At 40.5% G+C, this 15764-nt stretch overlaps 1 protein-coding gene across 1 annotated transcript in view; it reads right to left on the bottom strand.

Annotated features, from left to right (window-relative positions):
- The window catches only part of LOC149305485 (cysteine-rich secretory protein LCCL domain-containing 1-like), a 33060-nt gene extending 23369 nt beyond the window's left edge, over positions 1 to 9691 (bottom strand). The window contains exon 1 of the mRNA XM_089477320.1: positions 9434 to 9691. Within this exon, the coding sequence (XP_089333446.1) occupies positions 9434 to 9691 (258 nt within the window). The remainder of the gene's footprint in view (positions 1 to 9433) is intronic.
- Positions 9692 to 15764: the final 6073 nt, after the last annotated feature.

Genomic DNA, 15764 nt, shown 5'->3' with positions numbered 1-15764 from the left:
AAACTATGTAGAGTCCAAATGATTTGATCTATTTTCGAAAAAGACCTTATTTTTGATGTCTTGGCTTTTGCTCTGGCCCTCAGAGACAAGCCAAACCCTTGCTATTCCCTGGAATGGGATTACCATTACATAAGTTATGGTGGGTAAAAGGTGATGGAAACCTAATAATTCTTCTATTTACGCCTGGAATGGGATTGAAATTTGTGGCTCGCTCCACTCTATACTTTCTTGGAAATAGGATCACGTTTGATTTTGTTAAGTCTAAGAACCTTTCCTTAAACCCACACAATTGTTTTCCAACTTCATGCATCCATTAGACCAATAACGCTAATATTCATAAATACAATCATTTAGTTGCTGACATTCTGTTGCTCACTGACTTTATTAGTAGGTAGAGTTTTGGCGTCATATTCTGCAAACTCTGTCCATGCGCAAACCTCCTTTCATCATATAACTCTATTTTATTTACAAACAGTTATTTATAACTGTGCAGTAATTCAAGGAGACAGACACTCCAGATGTAACCTAAAACAAAAACAGGTTAATAGTAGATATGTTATATAGAGATGCACAAGCTAGCCTCAGGGATATCTGCAATGTGACAGATTCCCTTTACATAGTTGCCAACAGTCTCGAATTTGCTGGGACAGCAAAGTTAAGAAGCAGAACTGCCATATTATATCAAAATAATAAAGTAATATATATTAACCAACAACATTATGACCCCCTGCTTAATATTGTGTAGGTCCCCCTTTTGCATGGCATGGAATCCACTAGACCTCTGAAGGTGTGCTGTGGTATCTGGCACCGTTAGCAGCAGATCCTTTAAGTCCTGTAAGTTGGGAGGTGGGCCCTCCATGGATGCATCTTGGTGCCATGAGGTCTCCAGGTAAGCAACACACCTGACCATCCACGTGATGTTAATGAAAACATGATTTATCAGACCTGGCCACTTTCCTCTTTTGCTTCATGGCCCAGTTGTTATGCTGACAGTGGACAGGGGTCAGCATGGGCACACTGACTGGTCTGTTGATACGTAGCACCATATGTAACAAACTGCGATGCACTGTGTGTTCTGACACCTTTCTACCAGAAAACAAAAACTGTCTGCGCTTCTTACCCTAATAAATTTGGCAACAAATATATAAACATAATATAAATGAGAGGTTTTGGTTATATGAATTGGCCAAAGCATAATTAAGCTCACCCGCCACGTCAAGGCACACTCTCAATAGGGTGAGAACCTACGCTCACCTCCTACACCTCCTACTCACCCTATTGAGAGTGTGCCTTGACGTGGCGGGTGAGCTTAATTATGCTTTGGCCAATTCATATAACCAAAACCTCTCATTTATAATATGTTTATATATTTGTTGCCAACTTTATTAGGGTAAGAAGCGCAGACCGTTTTTGTTTTTTGTATGCATTGTACAGCCAATACACTGTTTTTGCAGCATGCTTACACCTGTTTGCTAGGCCTCGTATTATACATTTGTATTATTTGAGCCTGTGACTAGATTAGCGCACCGACATTTTTTCTTTCACCTTTCTACCAGAACCAGCATAAACCTTTTCAGCAATTTGAGCTACAGTAGCTCGTCAGTTGGATTTGATCACACGGACTAGCCTTTGTCTCCCACGTGCATGAATGAGCCTTGGCCCCTCTTGACCCTGTCCCTGGTTCACTGCTTTTCCTTCGTTGGACAACTTTTGATATTGGCCACTGCAGACCGGGAACACCCCACAAGAGCTGCCTCTTATATCTGACAGGTGCCATGATAACAAGATTGTCAGTGTTATTCACTTCACCTGTCATGTGAAGGCTGATTGGTGTATATATTAAAATAATTGATATGGTATATTTCCTCATTCGCAGCTAATATTTTCTGGGTTTGGAAGCCATAATCTCAGGCAACGTCTATCAAAGATAATCCACAAAAAATTAAGTAAATGAGTGCTTGCTGTCAAACTTGGAAAACCTATACATCATACCTATAAACCAGGTTTAAGGCAAAATGTGCTATCATATGACAAAATGACAAAAATACAAACTAAAAAAGGCATTCACTCCCCCATTATTTTCCCATGAATGTCAAACCAAAAAGCCTTTACTCCCCCCTTAGCACATGTATCCAATGGATGTGGTAATATTTATGCCACCCTAATTTGTATCTCTGGCTCACCCACTCTTAAGCGCTAAAACTGTGATCACCCTCATTTTTATTCTTGTGGCTGATGATTAGGGCTAGACTAGCCATCTAGCACACATGGTGAATGAAACAGCATTTAATCTGCTGCTCCAGTGGATAAGCCCAGCCACACAGTGCATTTATAGAAACATAAAGTTCAGATTCACATACTGACCGCACTTACGTCATTTAGCAGCCCTAGTCCAGCCTTGCTAAGGGTGATTGGAGTAGTAGGCCAGGAAAGCTCATTACCCTATATTTTTTATTGAAACAAAAATAAAAAAAAAATGTATGAAACAAATTTCTGTCTTTTATTTTTAACCTTTTTTATTATGGGGAGGCACTTGTGATATCACAAATCTCGTTTTTTGCAGGGATCAGGCCATTTTTCATTAACACTAGACAGCAGCATACTGTCACTTTTACTTTTTAAACGTTAGCAAGATCACAAGCAGCTACATGTGTCTTTTACGGTCTTTTGTCAATGTATCACTTAAATTGTGGAGTTGTTTTGGTTTTAGCTGCACTCACTATACACATTTCGGCATGATTTGTTTATTACTTCCCACCTTATTGCGCTTCTATACACCCTATTCTTTTCTTACTAGCTACATTTTCCTGCCTGCTCTATAGGGTGATCACTGCCTAGAGAGAGGGATCAGACTTTGAATATATCAGAAGCTGTTTGTGACTGATCAGCAGTATTCCATTCACTTGAGACAAAGCTTCCACGTGGAACTTGCAAGGTTTTCCTCCTTCATGGAAGTCTTGAATATACAATTAAAATATACAAGGGGAGATGGCTGCCAATGGGCTCAATAGCTAATTTACAGCTTTCCTACAATATAGATAAAGTTAAAAGCGATAATGAAACAGAAACCCTAAAGTGCCACCATGTGTCCCATGCATGATTGGCAGAGAAAGGATTAAAGTTTCTGAAACTGTAAGTCTTAAGGTGGATTCGGGAGATGTAGTGGATATGGTCCCCCTGGATTGAATTAAATAAAACACATAGGATTGGGTTAATTATGAAACATGATTAAATAGGAACTGGGTATCATCTACCTGAATAGGGTCTTAGACAAAATAGGAGACTTTCAACACAGAAAAATGTTATATTGTGTATTTGTACTTGGAGACAAGAATATTTTTTACCCTTTTAGGACACAACTAAATAAAAGCCTCTGAGATGTTATTAGCTTTTTTCTTGATGAATAGATATAGTATATGTTCTTGGAGGGATTAAACTTGATGGCCTTTTTCAACATGAGTTACATGCTAATCATTGAGGATTTTTTTTAACAGGTTGTACCTTTTGTGTATTCTACATACATAATGTGCTAGAGGTGCAAGCATTGGGCATCCATGATATATGGTGATAACACCATATCATGAATAAAATTCAATAAAGTGAATGATATTGTTTGTCGATTTTGCCACAGGCATTCTTCAGTAGCACAGCAAATAGCTGAAATGGTTACACAATATATCTTAATATGTATAATACTGCAGAATACAGAAAATTATCTCAACGAAATGTGTGCTTCAACGTTTTCAAGGGAGATGGGCAAGACATTTTGGATGAAAGAGTTTTTACAATGGGATTTAATGCTGTGTTATTGACTTTGTACCTTCTTATACATACAGCCCACTGTCAAGGAACTACAATGCCCCACTGTCTATTTCCATCACCTTGATGGTACTTCAGTAGCAGGGCTGCACATTAGACATCCGTAAATCCGATGCTGGCAGGCAGAAGTGGCTCCAATTACAACTCAAGTACAAAAGACCCTATTTTGTAAAGAATCAGTCTTAACGTTAAAAGCATGATTGTTTTCTGAATGATAAGCAGAGAATGAATTACTTTCTAAAAGACTGTCTTTATTCTTTCCTATTTAATGACTTGTCCAAAATCTAGACTTTTCCTGAGATCAAAAATTGCACTGTATAATTACACGAAAGAGTTAGAAATTGAACTCCTTGGGCACAAATCCAAAAAAAAGATCTCTATCTGTTCAAATGCACCTACACTTACTGAGTATCTCTCTTAATCACAGCCTGTCATGCAGTGATATCCACCTCTAAACCCCTACGAGTCAATTAGATCAAAGGAAGACTTCTAATTGATGTTAGTGAAGGCCCTTGCTCCACCAGAACCATGAAAAGGAAACATGGAGAACAGGTATGAATAATTATCCAAGTCCTGGAAACAGGAGCTAAGCACACAATAGGGGTTTTTAATACATATAGATTGCCTATTTCAATATTTTAACATTATTGCATGTGAATTGAAAAATGTAATGTTTGGCCAAGTAAAAGCAATATAAACTGAGACAATTTGCTCCTGACCCAATCAACACAAAGGTATATTTCAATTAAATATTTGCCCAGTGAATAGTAAAACAAGTGAAGAGAGAGGAATATATTTACAGAAAATAAAGTTTAAAGATGCTTAAACACACTTTCAATTAACAGAAACGCTATATATTCCATAAATAACAGCCAACGGGTGTAACATAATATTTTTCCACTCATTATCAAGTTTGACAAATGGAGCTGGATAAAATGCAAAACACATGTCATTTCAAAACACGTTTAAAAATACTAACCAATACACTCATATACACGCAAGACAAAGTAACAGAGAAAAAAATAAAAAAATAAGTTGCTTCTTTTCTTTCTTTCTGTTAGAAATAGAATTTCAACAGACTTTGAATGGTTTGAGGTCTCTGTCGCAAACATGTCGATTGGAGCTTATCCAAAAGTAATCAAAAATGTCTTGAAATTGTGCAAGTGGAAATGGAAGAGAAGGTTTTGTGTTATTTCCCTTATGCCCAGATTTTTGCAAAATCAAATGCACATGTTCAAATGGAACAAGTGTCATGATAAAAAAGGAAAAACTAAAAGCTTAAGACGTGTTAGCCAAAGATGGAGTGCACATAAAACCAGTTGCTTGTTTCCCTGTCTTTTGCTTCCTTACATTTTCAAATACAGGGCACAGCATTAAAGAAACATGCCTGTTAGAAATGTTGCTAGTACCCACTACCCATTCACACACACACACACAATGTGAAAGTAGAGATAGGATGCTGACTGGACTATGGTTGGTATCTGTCCAAGTTTCAACTAAACAGTCCTGGAATAAAGAGTTGAGTCCAGGGTTTACCTCTTTATGTCCCTGGAAATGCAGAGCCAGTGGTCATGTGACCAGGACAGGTCTGGCAAAAGGAGCAATTGCCCCCTGGGCTGCTCTGAGCCGGTGCTTCTAAATAAAGGGTTTTTGTTTTCTGCTTGTGATTTCACATGTAGCCACCAGCATCACTAAAATAACAACAAATTAAGGCAGCATCCAAATACTGACTGGATGGTTTCTTTTCCCATCTTGGCTTTCTATGCTTTCCCTTTCTGAAAATTTGTTTTGGACAGGACTGGTTAGTACACATTCAGCGTGTTATCTGACAGATATGTCTTTGGCTACTTTATTACTTGGCCACATGGCTGGGCTGAATTTTACTGTCCTCCCCATGCATGTGAATGCGAGGGGGTACTTTGCAGCCTTGTCACACTTAACAGGGCCTTGAAACACAGTGGAACACAAGTGGCGGGAGGGACAGAGCTGACATTCCATGTATGCCACACTCACATGCTAGAAGTAGGCTGACCTGTTGAAATGACCCTTTTGCTTTTCTTTTCTCCCCTTTTGCTTTTATATTCTCAGTTTTTCTTATCTTTTCCTTTTTTTTCTTTCTCCTTTCTTTTCTCCTTTCCCTTTTTTTCCTGTTTCTTTATTCTCTTCTTTCTTTCTTGTCCCTCTTTTCTATCTCCTCTCCATTCTCTCTGCTAAATCAAACAACCCATCTTAGATGTCACTGGGAAAGCCACACACCTGACAACACCCCGGGTTGGCTTGTCTAAGAGTGTTTGGTTACTGGAGATGGTATTCAATTTGACAAAGTGAGTTCCAGTTGATATCATGTAAGAACAAAGTTAAGTATAACTTGCATGAACTTGATTACAACTCTCTATTTTTAAAGTCACAAGCAGTGTGAGATAAATTCAAGGGCAGCTTTTGTACTATGTGGGTACATGTGAGCTGTGTTGAGTTTTGTCAATTGAGTTTACCCCTATATTAGACAGACAGCTCAGCTTTTAGTGAATCAACTGCAATGGCCATGCTATTCTGAAAACAGAATATGTATACATATAGATTGGACAGTATATATTGAAAAAGAAGAAAATGTATTTAATAAGCAGCAGCCAATGCACAAGAAACATTAATCATTTCTGATTTTCCAGAAAAACTGTATAATTTGGTTGCCTTTTTTAGAGCAGAAATATGGGCAGGCTAGATGCGCTATATGACTCAGTATATCTGCTGTCAAATTATATCCTGTCCTTGGTAAAGAGCTCGTTTCAAATGTTTCAAATCTTCCACATACTTTCTGGTTGAAAAAGTAACCATTTACTCTAAAAAATGAAGAAATTAAACTATGTATGTCTGCAAGACATACACAGCCCAAATACTGGTGCATGAGCTCCAGATAACTGGTATCTGTACCAGGTAGCCTTGAGCTCAATGTTGCATGGCCACACAATGCCATGTAACTTTACCTACGTAGGCTCCACCTCCTTTTTGACCCTGGCACCTGGAGAAAAAGCTGGCCAGTTTCCCCATGTCTTCCAAAAAGTTCCACCTTTGACTCATCAGTCCACAGAATATTATCACAAAAGTGTTGGGGGTCAACAAGATTTTTTTTAGCAAATGTGAGATAACCCTTTGTGTTCTTTTTGGTCAACAATAGTTTTTGTCTTGTAACGATCCCATGGGTACAATTTTTGCACAGTATCTATCTTATTGTGGACTAGTGAACACTAACCTTAAGTGAGGCGTGCAGTTCTTTACGTGATAGTGTTTGTGACCTCCTGGAAGAGTCTTCGCTGGGCTCTTGGAGAAATTTTGGTAGGTTGACCAATCCTGGAAAGGTTCACCACTTTTCCATGTTGTCTCCATTTTTAGATAATGGGTGTCACTTTGGTTTGCTTGAGTCCCAGAGCCTAAGAAATGGCTTTGCAACACTTTCCAAACTCATAGATGACTTTTGTTTCTCATCAGTTCATGAATTTCTTTACATTGTGTGCTGCTTTTTGCGACTTTTTAGCCTACTTACTTCACTTTACAAGACCTAAGTTTAACAGGGCTGGCAGTAATCATGCCTGGGTGTGTCTATTTAAAGATAACCCAATTATCAATTAAATTGGTGGATTTAGTAACTGCATTTTGTGTTTACTCTGTTATCTTTGTCTCATATTAAAATCAGGGGCAGACCTAGAGTATTTGGCACCTGGGCGGATCCTATATGTGGCACCCCCCCACAAAAAAATGAATGCAGGCCAGAATAGAGGAAAAGAGTTTACTCATAGAATGCACGGCGCCACAGCAGTAAGCCAAGACCTGTCGGCATACTAGCCTGCTAGGTAGCTAGAAGACACCATTCTCAAAAGAGATATATAAGTCCCCTCTAAGAGCACATTCAGGTTTATTCACTAAAGGCCACATGAACGCAACTTGGCAGTTCAGTTGTGTTTGTAAGGCAAATGTGCATGAGTAGTAATAAAATGGCCAACCTAAATATACAGCAATGTCAATTTCACCACCAGCTGAGTTGCTATTCTGACTCACAAAGACTTGACCGAGCCTTAGGTCAATGCAACTTATATTGTAAAGTAGAGCCAATCACTCGTATGGTGACTTGCAAACTCTCAATTTAAGTCAATCCCCCTTGAGCACTCACATCCACTCAACTGCAACTCTTTTTCATTCAAATTTCAAGTTGCCATACAGGATGAATTTTGGGAGTGATTGGGGCTTAAGTCCTATCATATCAACTGTGTTCCTTTATCTTGACCAATGACCCTACTTTTTGCGAAATGTACCCAACTGACTTCTATCTAAAATAGCTGAAGACACAAAAATTTGATATATTGATATGATTTAGCAGCGAAGAGCGAACATTGTTTGACAGGCATTAGAAGAGCCAAATATAATGAATAATTAACAAATCCTAAAAAGTTACTCAATTGCTATATGCTACACAGCATTTAAATGGACAATTTAAAGGAAAAACAGATTCAAATCCAAGAATACAATGTCAAAGTCAAGAAAATGCAATGGTGGTGCAGATTACTAAAAATACTAAGTGCTGCAAGTGAACTTTATAGCAGGACAAGAAATAGTCTAGACTGATCAAGGCACAAAACCGTTCCCACGGGTCACAAGTCAAAATCTTGACCCCTGAAATGACTGGCTGGGGTTTTTACTTTTTTCTGTTGTGTTTTGGATTCCTAGTGGAAATGCTACCAAAAATAAGCCAGCAAATACAGATTGATCATAAAGCCGAACGTTTGTGCACTCAGTACATGCAAAGTCCAACCATCTGAAACAACTTTTTCATAATGACTTCTCTTCGGCAATCGCATGGTTGTTTATTAGAAATAATGCACTATAGCAAACAGAACATCAAGCAGTTTAAAACAAATTGGCTTTTGGGAGACGTATGTAAGAAGTCTTAAGAAGTCTTAAAGGCAACATGTGTATAGAAGAGATATTTCAGGCATGTCAGCATAGTAACCTCACAGCCCTTCAGCATGATCCACGTGGTATACAGTGCAAACCATACACTGCGGGTTTCGTGTAATATCTAAGCAACTGGTGGTTATCCTTTCTATTACCAAGCGTCAAAAGAATATGTAACAAATAACTGAATATTGTATGTTTCCATAGCACAGTGCTTCCCATGTCATATCAACAGGTGCCTTGTAGGCTGGTTGAATGCTTAACAAAGTTGCTTTGCTTCTCAGAGGGTTACAATGCATTGTACTGGTCCTTAAGGACTTAACCAAGAAGCTAGTAGAACAGTTTCTTGTGGAGTTAATTTTAAGCAGGTTGTTAGAGACATACTCAAGATATATACTGGCTAATCCTGCTGAAGGGTGCAAATGCAAACAAAGTTAGACTGGGTCTTATTGACCTGGTCACCAAAGATAACATAGAAGGCCTACATAGATGGCATTATACAGTCCTACATTGGCATAAGTGAAATCCTGATACATTGTATTTAGTGTCATATATTACCCACCAAACACATTTACAAATAGTTTTTTTAGCCAGCTTGTTGTAGATGCACAATTTTATTAATGCAACAGAGAAAATCTCTATGACAAAAAAGCTAAATGTACGCTCTTACCATATACTCCATGTTAGAAGCAGGTGGATAAACTTCACCTCGTAATTTGTTGTGCAGATCCAAGATTAATTTCATATCACTTTCCATTATGGCTCGTTTTCCTCTCTGTTTTGCAACCCACCATTCACCATCTTCATCCATGTATTTTTCCAGAAGCCCTTCTAATTGTGTGGCATTAGGAATAACCATTGCAACAACTGTTTGAGCTATAAATAGGAAGACGGTCACTGTAAGCCACTCTTCTGCTCTCCAAGTCATTATAAGGGTCCTTATGGATTTGGGTTTCAGCTCCAAAAAGATGGTAATTCCAGGCTTAGTCTACGTAAAAACAAGAACGAGAAGACAAGTATAGTAGATTCAAGCAACAACTTACAAAAAAAGAAGTAAAAAAAAATATGGCAGACTGGTTTGATTACTTGTAAGAACATATGAAGTACACTTGTCCTGTGCATAGCATTGCTGCAGGGTATTATGTTAAGCATAATTACCTGGATTTGATAGCAAGACAAACAAAAAAGTCAGTTGCAATAGGATACCTAGATAGAAAGAACTGAAATATCAAACATCCCAGCTAGGACAAAAACAAAACATTCAAGGAGATCACTGGTATGAAACAACACAGGAGTAAAATTCATGTACATGCAGTGCTAAGAGCAGCACAGGCTGCAAAGACAATCCAGGTTTCTTATTTTCTTTTGCATTCAAAATAATTCTGTAACTTAGAAACAATGTATATTAAACCCTGAAGAATAACCCTGTAATAACAATATAATATAAAAACAAAATAAAGTGTAACTAGCAATATTGCAATTTAACCTTTTAAATGCCAGGACGCTTGTTATTTGGTATAATCACAGCAATCACATATTTGTAAGAAGTACACTGATTACCTTTTTTTGTAACCGCAGGAATAAGAAAAGAACAACAGCATAAGCATTAGATTCTTGGAAGTTTCTGTAGCTTCTGCCAAGTGAGTATTTAATGTAATGCTAGATCACCGGCTTCCTGCTACTTACTGCTGCTGATGTGGTAGTGGGAGCAGTGGCTGAGTGCCGGGGGGATCGCAGAGCTCGCTCGGGGTAATAGCACCAACTGCAGGAGCGCCTGTCACTCAATGAGCGCACCGGCTAAGGGAGCGCTTCTTTCAAACAGGGCAAGCCGTGTGAGGGGCGGGGCTTTGGTGCTGATGGGACTGGACCGGGGGATAAGAAATCAAGGGCACCGAGCGCTCAGCAATTTACCGACAGCTGTGAGTACGGGACAGCGATGTTATTTAATCCAGCCGGCTGGTGATGGGCGAGCAGACAAAAAAGTTGTACGAAAAGTTTTCCGGCTCTCCTTTCCTGTAATGGATTCTCTAATGCGCTTAACCTAAAGCATATGGTGTATAGCAGACAGCGCCGTCTTAATGCAGGGGCCCCGCGGTGAATCACATGGCAGCAATATGGTTCACCACAGAGCACCTAGAACGGTAGTGTATCTATAGGGAGGGGGGAGTGGTGAGGCCGCTTCCCCTGGGCCGGGGCAGGTGCGAGATTGTCATCTCCTCAACACAGCCCCGGTCAGCGGCCGTCCCTGTGGGTTCCTGCCACCCAAACCAGCGCTCGTGGTGGCCGAGTGCAGTGCGCATCCAGCGGTGCGGGTAGGAGGCGGGCGCTAGGCAGGGCAGGTTGGGGAGATCGCAATCTCCATCTAACCGGGCCAACATTAGGGAAGTGCGAAGTCCATCACTTCAGACCTCGGCTTCCGTGCTCTGTAATTTATGTGTAATTGTGTGTCTGTGTGAGCATGAATGTGTGATTGTGTGTATGAGCATGCATGTGTAATTGTGTGTCTGTGAACATGGATGTGTGAATGTGTGTGAGCATGGATGTATGTGTGAGTAAGTGTGTAAGCATGTAATTGTGTGTGTGAGCATGGATGTGTAATTGTGTGAGCATGGATGTGTAACATAGTAACATAGTTCATAAGGTTGAAAAAAGACCAAAGTCCATCAAGTTCAACCTATATACATATTGTGTCCCTACTGTGTGTAATTGTGTGTGAGCATGGATGTGCAATTCAGTGGTGTCTCCAGCTGTCATATTTAGGTGGGGGACAGGGACCAAAGTAGGGGGGCAATTATAAAATGCTACATATACACTATATACTGTATTTGCTCGATTATAAGACGACCCTGATTATAAGATGACCCCCCAAAATCTGAATATTAATTTAGGGGAAAAAGAAAAAGCCTGAATTTAAGATGAACCTATAGGAAAAAAGTTTTACCAGTAAATGTTAATTCATGTAAACTATTTTTTTAATAAAAGCTATGATTGAGAAAAAAAAATTGTTTTTAATTCCTTTTTTTTCCAACCTGCCCCCCAGCTATGCACATCTGGCCCCAGGCTTGTCACTCTGCCCCATAAATGCCTTAAACCTCCTATATTCCACTGTGCCCCATGATATGCCTTTTAACCCTCTATATGCCACTGTGCCCCATGATATGCCTTTTAACCCTCTATATGCCACTGTGCCCCATGATATGCCTTTTGACCCCCTATGTGCCACTCTGGCATGCAGAGGGTTAAAAGGCATATTATGGGGCAGAGTGGCATATAGGAGGTATACGGAATTTCAGGAGGAAGAGTGGCACATAGAGGGTTAAAAGGCATTTCTGGAGGCAGAGTGGCATTAAGGGGGTTAAAAGGCATATCATAGAGCACTCTGCCTACAGAAATGCCTTATGCCCCCCATAAAATAAAAACTTACCGGTGCTTCTGACTCCCGGTGTGTTGTCTGGGCAACTTGTGGACGTCTACGCGATTCGCGTAGGCAACTTCTGCTGCAGCCGGAAGGAGGTGCGGTCAGCAGCGGGGGTTGTTCCCCAGTGCGGGGAACTCTGATCTCTGACAGCCGGGAAAGGTCTGCGCGATGGACGCAGACAACCCCCGTTGCTAACCGCACCTCTTTCCGGCTGCAGCGGAAGTTGTCTACGTGAATTGCGTAGACGTCCACATGCTGCCCCGGCTACACACCGGGGACTCAGAAACACCGGTAAGTTAAGGGGGGGCAGGAGGATCCAGGTGCCCTGCAGCTGCGGGGGATCTGGATCTTAGTCTCATAGTCAGACCTATTTGAGGTCAGATTATAAGACGACTCCGATTATAAGACGAGGGGTATTTTTCAGAGCATTTGCTCTGAAAAAAAACCTCGTCTTATAATCGAGCAAATACGGTATATGAGTTAGACATGCATTTTCAACTACATAATATGTACTTATCTCTTTGAAGCAAAGACTGTGATTGAAATTTGATTTCAAAATAACAGCTTACCCCTCTCCTCCCTTTTCTCACTATCTACCCCCTTCTCACTTTCTACCCCTCTCCCCCTTCTCACTATCTACCCCCACTCCCCCTTCTCACTATCTACCCCCTTGCCCCCCCTTCTCACTAAGAGCCTGTCCTGGTGTGTGTGGGAGGGGGGGTTGTGTGGCAGAGCCTGTCCTAGTGTGTGTTTGAGTGTCAGTGTGGCAGAGTCTGTCCTGGTGTGTGTGTTTGGGTGTCGGTGTGGCAGAGCCTGTCCTGGTTTGTGTATTTGGTCATCTGTTTCCTGGCACTTAACTTACTGTAGAAATTAATTGAACTATTTAATTTGTACTTATCCTGAGATGTAATTACCCCCCCCCCCCGATTTTATAGTCACTTCAGAGGACAAAATTTTCTAGGCCCATAAATCAGTGAGAGGAAAAGTAAAGGTTTTGTGTGTTATTTACTCTATTTCAATCTGCAAATCTTATTAAAAATGATATTATGGCTTCAGGCATCCCCGTGTATGATTACTTTTTTTAGTGTACTGATGTACTCCCAATCCCATCCCATTACATCAATATGCATTAGAAAATCAGGAAAAGATGGGCATGATTTGGTGGTGCAATGGGCCACTTGACTAGACTTGTCCCCAGGAGAAGACAACACTCCTCCGTAGCTCTTGGTAGGTTCTCCTTTTAAATCTCCACAGTCTCTGATGTTGTTGGTAACACTGTAAATCCGCTATCAATAGCTTCTTACAAGTGCTGAGGGCCCGACTACACTAAGAAAACAGATGAGCAATCTCCAGCTTTATAGTGCCCACACAAGTTATATATTGTTTTTTCAGAACAAGAAGGGCTTTCGTCAGATACCATTTTTTGATCATATCTTCTAATTCCCTATATAAAACATAATAAAATATGACGAGAAATTGAAAAAAAGAGCCTTTTCTCACTTATAATTTCCTATATAAAACATAATAAAATATGATGAGAAATTGAAAAAAGCGCCTTTTCTCACTTTTTAATGCCATGACATGCCAGGCACGCCATTGATCATTAACTGACGTCACTGGTCAAGGGGTTAAATACTGCATATAAATGTTCCCCATCCTGCATGAAAAACCCATAGATTGTGTTGCCTCATATTATTTTAATGAGTACCTCATTTCTTGCCCTCTGACAGGTATGTGATAGAAAGGAGAAGGTTGCCATTTTCCAGATTTCCATATTAAAAATCCTATTCAATAAATGTTCAAACTGTTTACATTTAGCCACTGGCCACATGGACATCCCCACCTCTTGTGTGTAAAGAACAATTGGGGTATGAGGTAAGAAGCAGCTGTCTAAGACCATAATCTTTCAGTTTGAAAGGACCAGATACTGTTTGATGACCGAACTACTTATTCAGGCCTGCATCAAACATCCCAACAATCCTGGATTTTGCAGGGCAGTCCCAGTTTTCAAATCTAAGATCTTTAATCTCCTGTTTGTCATGGCATTAAAAAATATTACAGTAAAAGTTTATTTTTGTTTTTTATTACAGGTCTGTGGGAGCTGCATATTAGCCATTTATTAAAGTAAATGGATGGAGTGCATATCTATATGTTTTATCTACCAATTCAGATAAGTGAGAATATGCACTCTGTGGGCTTCTAGGCTTTAAAGGGACATCTCAGTACCTACATTTTTTCCATTCTCAACTGGTCCCATGCATGTCAAATAACCTGAATTAGCCCTAGCATTTTCCAAACCTGGGGCTAATCGGAGAAATACAGATATGTATTCTCTAGTCCTACAGCTGCTTGTTAAAAATTAAAGGAACAATTTGCAAAACCGGTGAGCATCTCAGTAGATATTGTGGCTGGAAAAAACAACATTATGTTTTTTTAAATAAAGACATTTTAAGAAACAACTTTATTTTTTGATTTTCTTTTAATAAAAGTATTTAAACCGTGCTGGGAAAAGTTGTATTTCTCCAGTTTTGCCTCTGGTAGCCAGTTTTGAAAGCAAAGAGAGTCCAGCTCAGAGACCATAACAAACTCTCAGTTTGCAGTAGATGTTAACTGGAATGTTACTTTCAAAATATACACATATAGAAAGTAATTTTTTCTCACATTGTTATATTGAGTGATAAGTGTGCTTTGGTGGAGCAGTTTGAGTCCAGTATTTGACTTGGCCCACCAAGTAGAGGTAGTAAAAATTGGAACCGGTGCATATATGTGTGTATGGTCAGGTGTTTGTTAGGGCAGTATATGCAGGGCCGGCCTTTGGGGTGTGCGACCTGTGCGACCGCACAGGGCGCCACACTCCAGGGGGCGCCGCTGCCGCCAGCAGCGTACCTAGCGGCGGGGGGGGGCGAGCGGCACCCGGTGCCGCTCATCAGGGGGGCACCCGGCACCCCTCCAGAGACGGACAGTAATGTCCGCCGCTGGAGGAGCAGGCTCGCAAGGGAGCGATATCGGAGGTCTTTAACAGACCTCCGGCTCCCTTGAGTGACTTTAAGCCGGTTCAAGGATCTCCCTTGAACCCGGCTTAACATCACTCAAGGGAGCCGGAGGTCTGTTAAAGACCTCCGATACCGCTCCCTTGTGATCCGCGCGGCAACAGCTGCTGTGCGCCCGGGTTTGTTGTCAGATCCCGGCGCACAACACTGAAGCCGCGCCCACCGCCGTCCGTGCCCTCTGAACCGGAAGAAGACAGAAGAACTGAAGAAGAAGAACGAAGAGGAGGAAAAGGAGCTGTAAGGAGAAAAGAGGAAAGGTAGGAAAGCATTCAGTGAGAGTGGATTGGTATGTGTGTGGATTGGTATATATGTGTGGATTAGTGTATATGTGTGGATTGGTATATATGTGTGGATTGGTATATATGTGTGGATTGGTATACGTGTGGATTGGTATACGTGTGGATTGGTATACGTGTGGATTGGTATACGTGTGGATTGGTATATATGTGGATTGGTGTATATGTGTGGATTGGTATGTGTGTGGATTGGTGTATGTGTGGATTGGTGTATATGTGTGGATTGGTATATATGTG

The sequence above is a fragment of the Sceloporus occidentalis genome, unplaced genomic scaffold (assembly GCF_023333645.1).
Source record: "Sceloporus occidentalis isolate IW3139 unplaced genomic scaffold, rSceOcc1.0.p SCAF_11, whole genome shotgun sequence".
NCBI classification, from domain to species: domain Eukaryota; kingdom Metazoa; phylum Chordata; class Lepidosauria; order Squamata; family Phrynosomatidae; genus Sceloporus; species Sceloporus occidentalis.
This window is presented reverse-complemented; position numbering and strand designations above follow the sequence as displayed.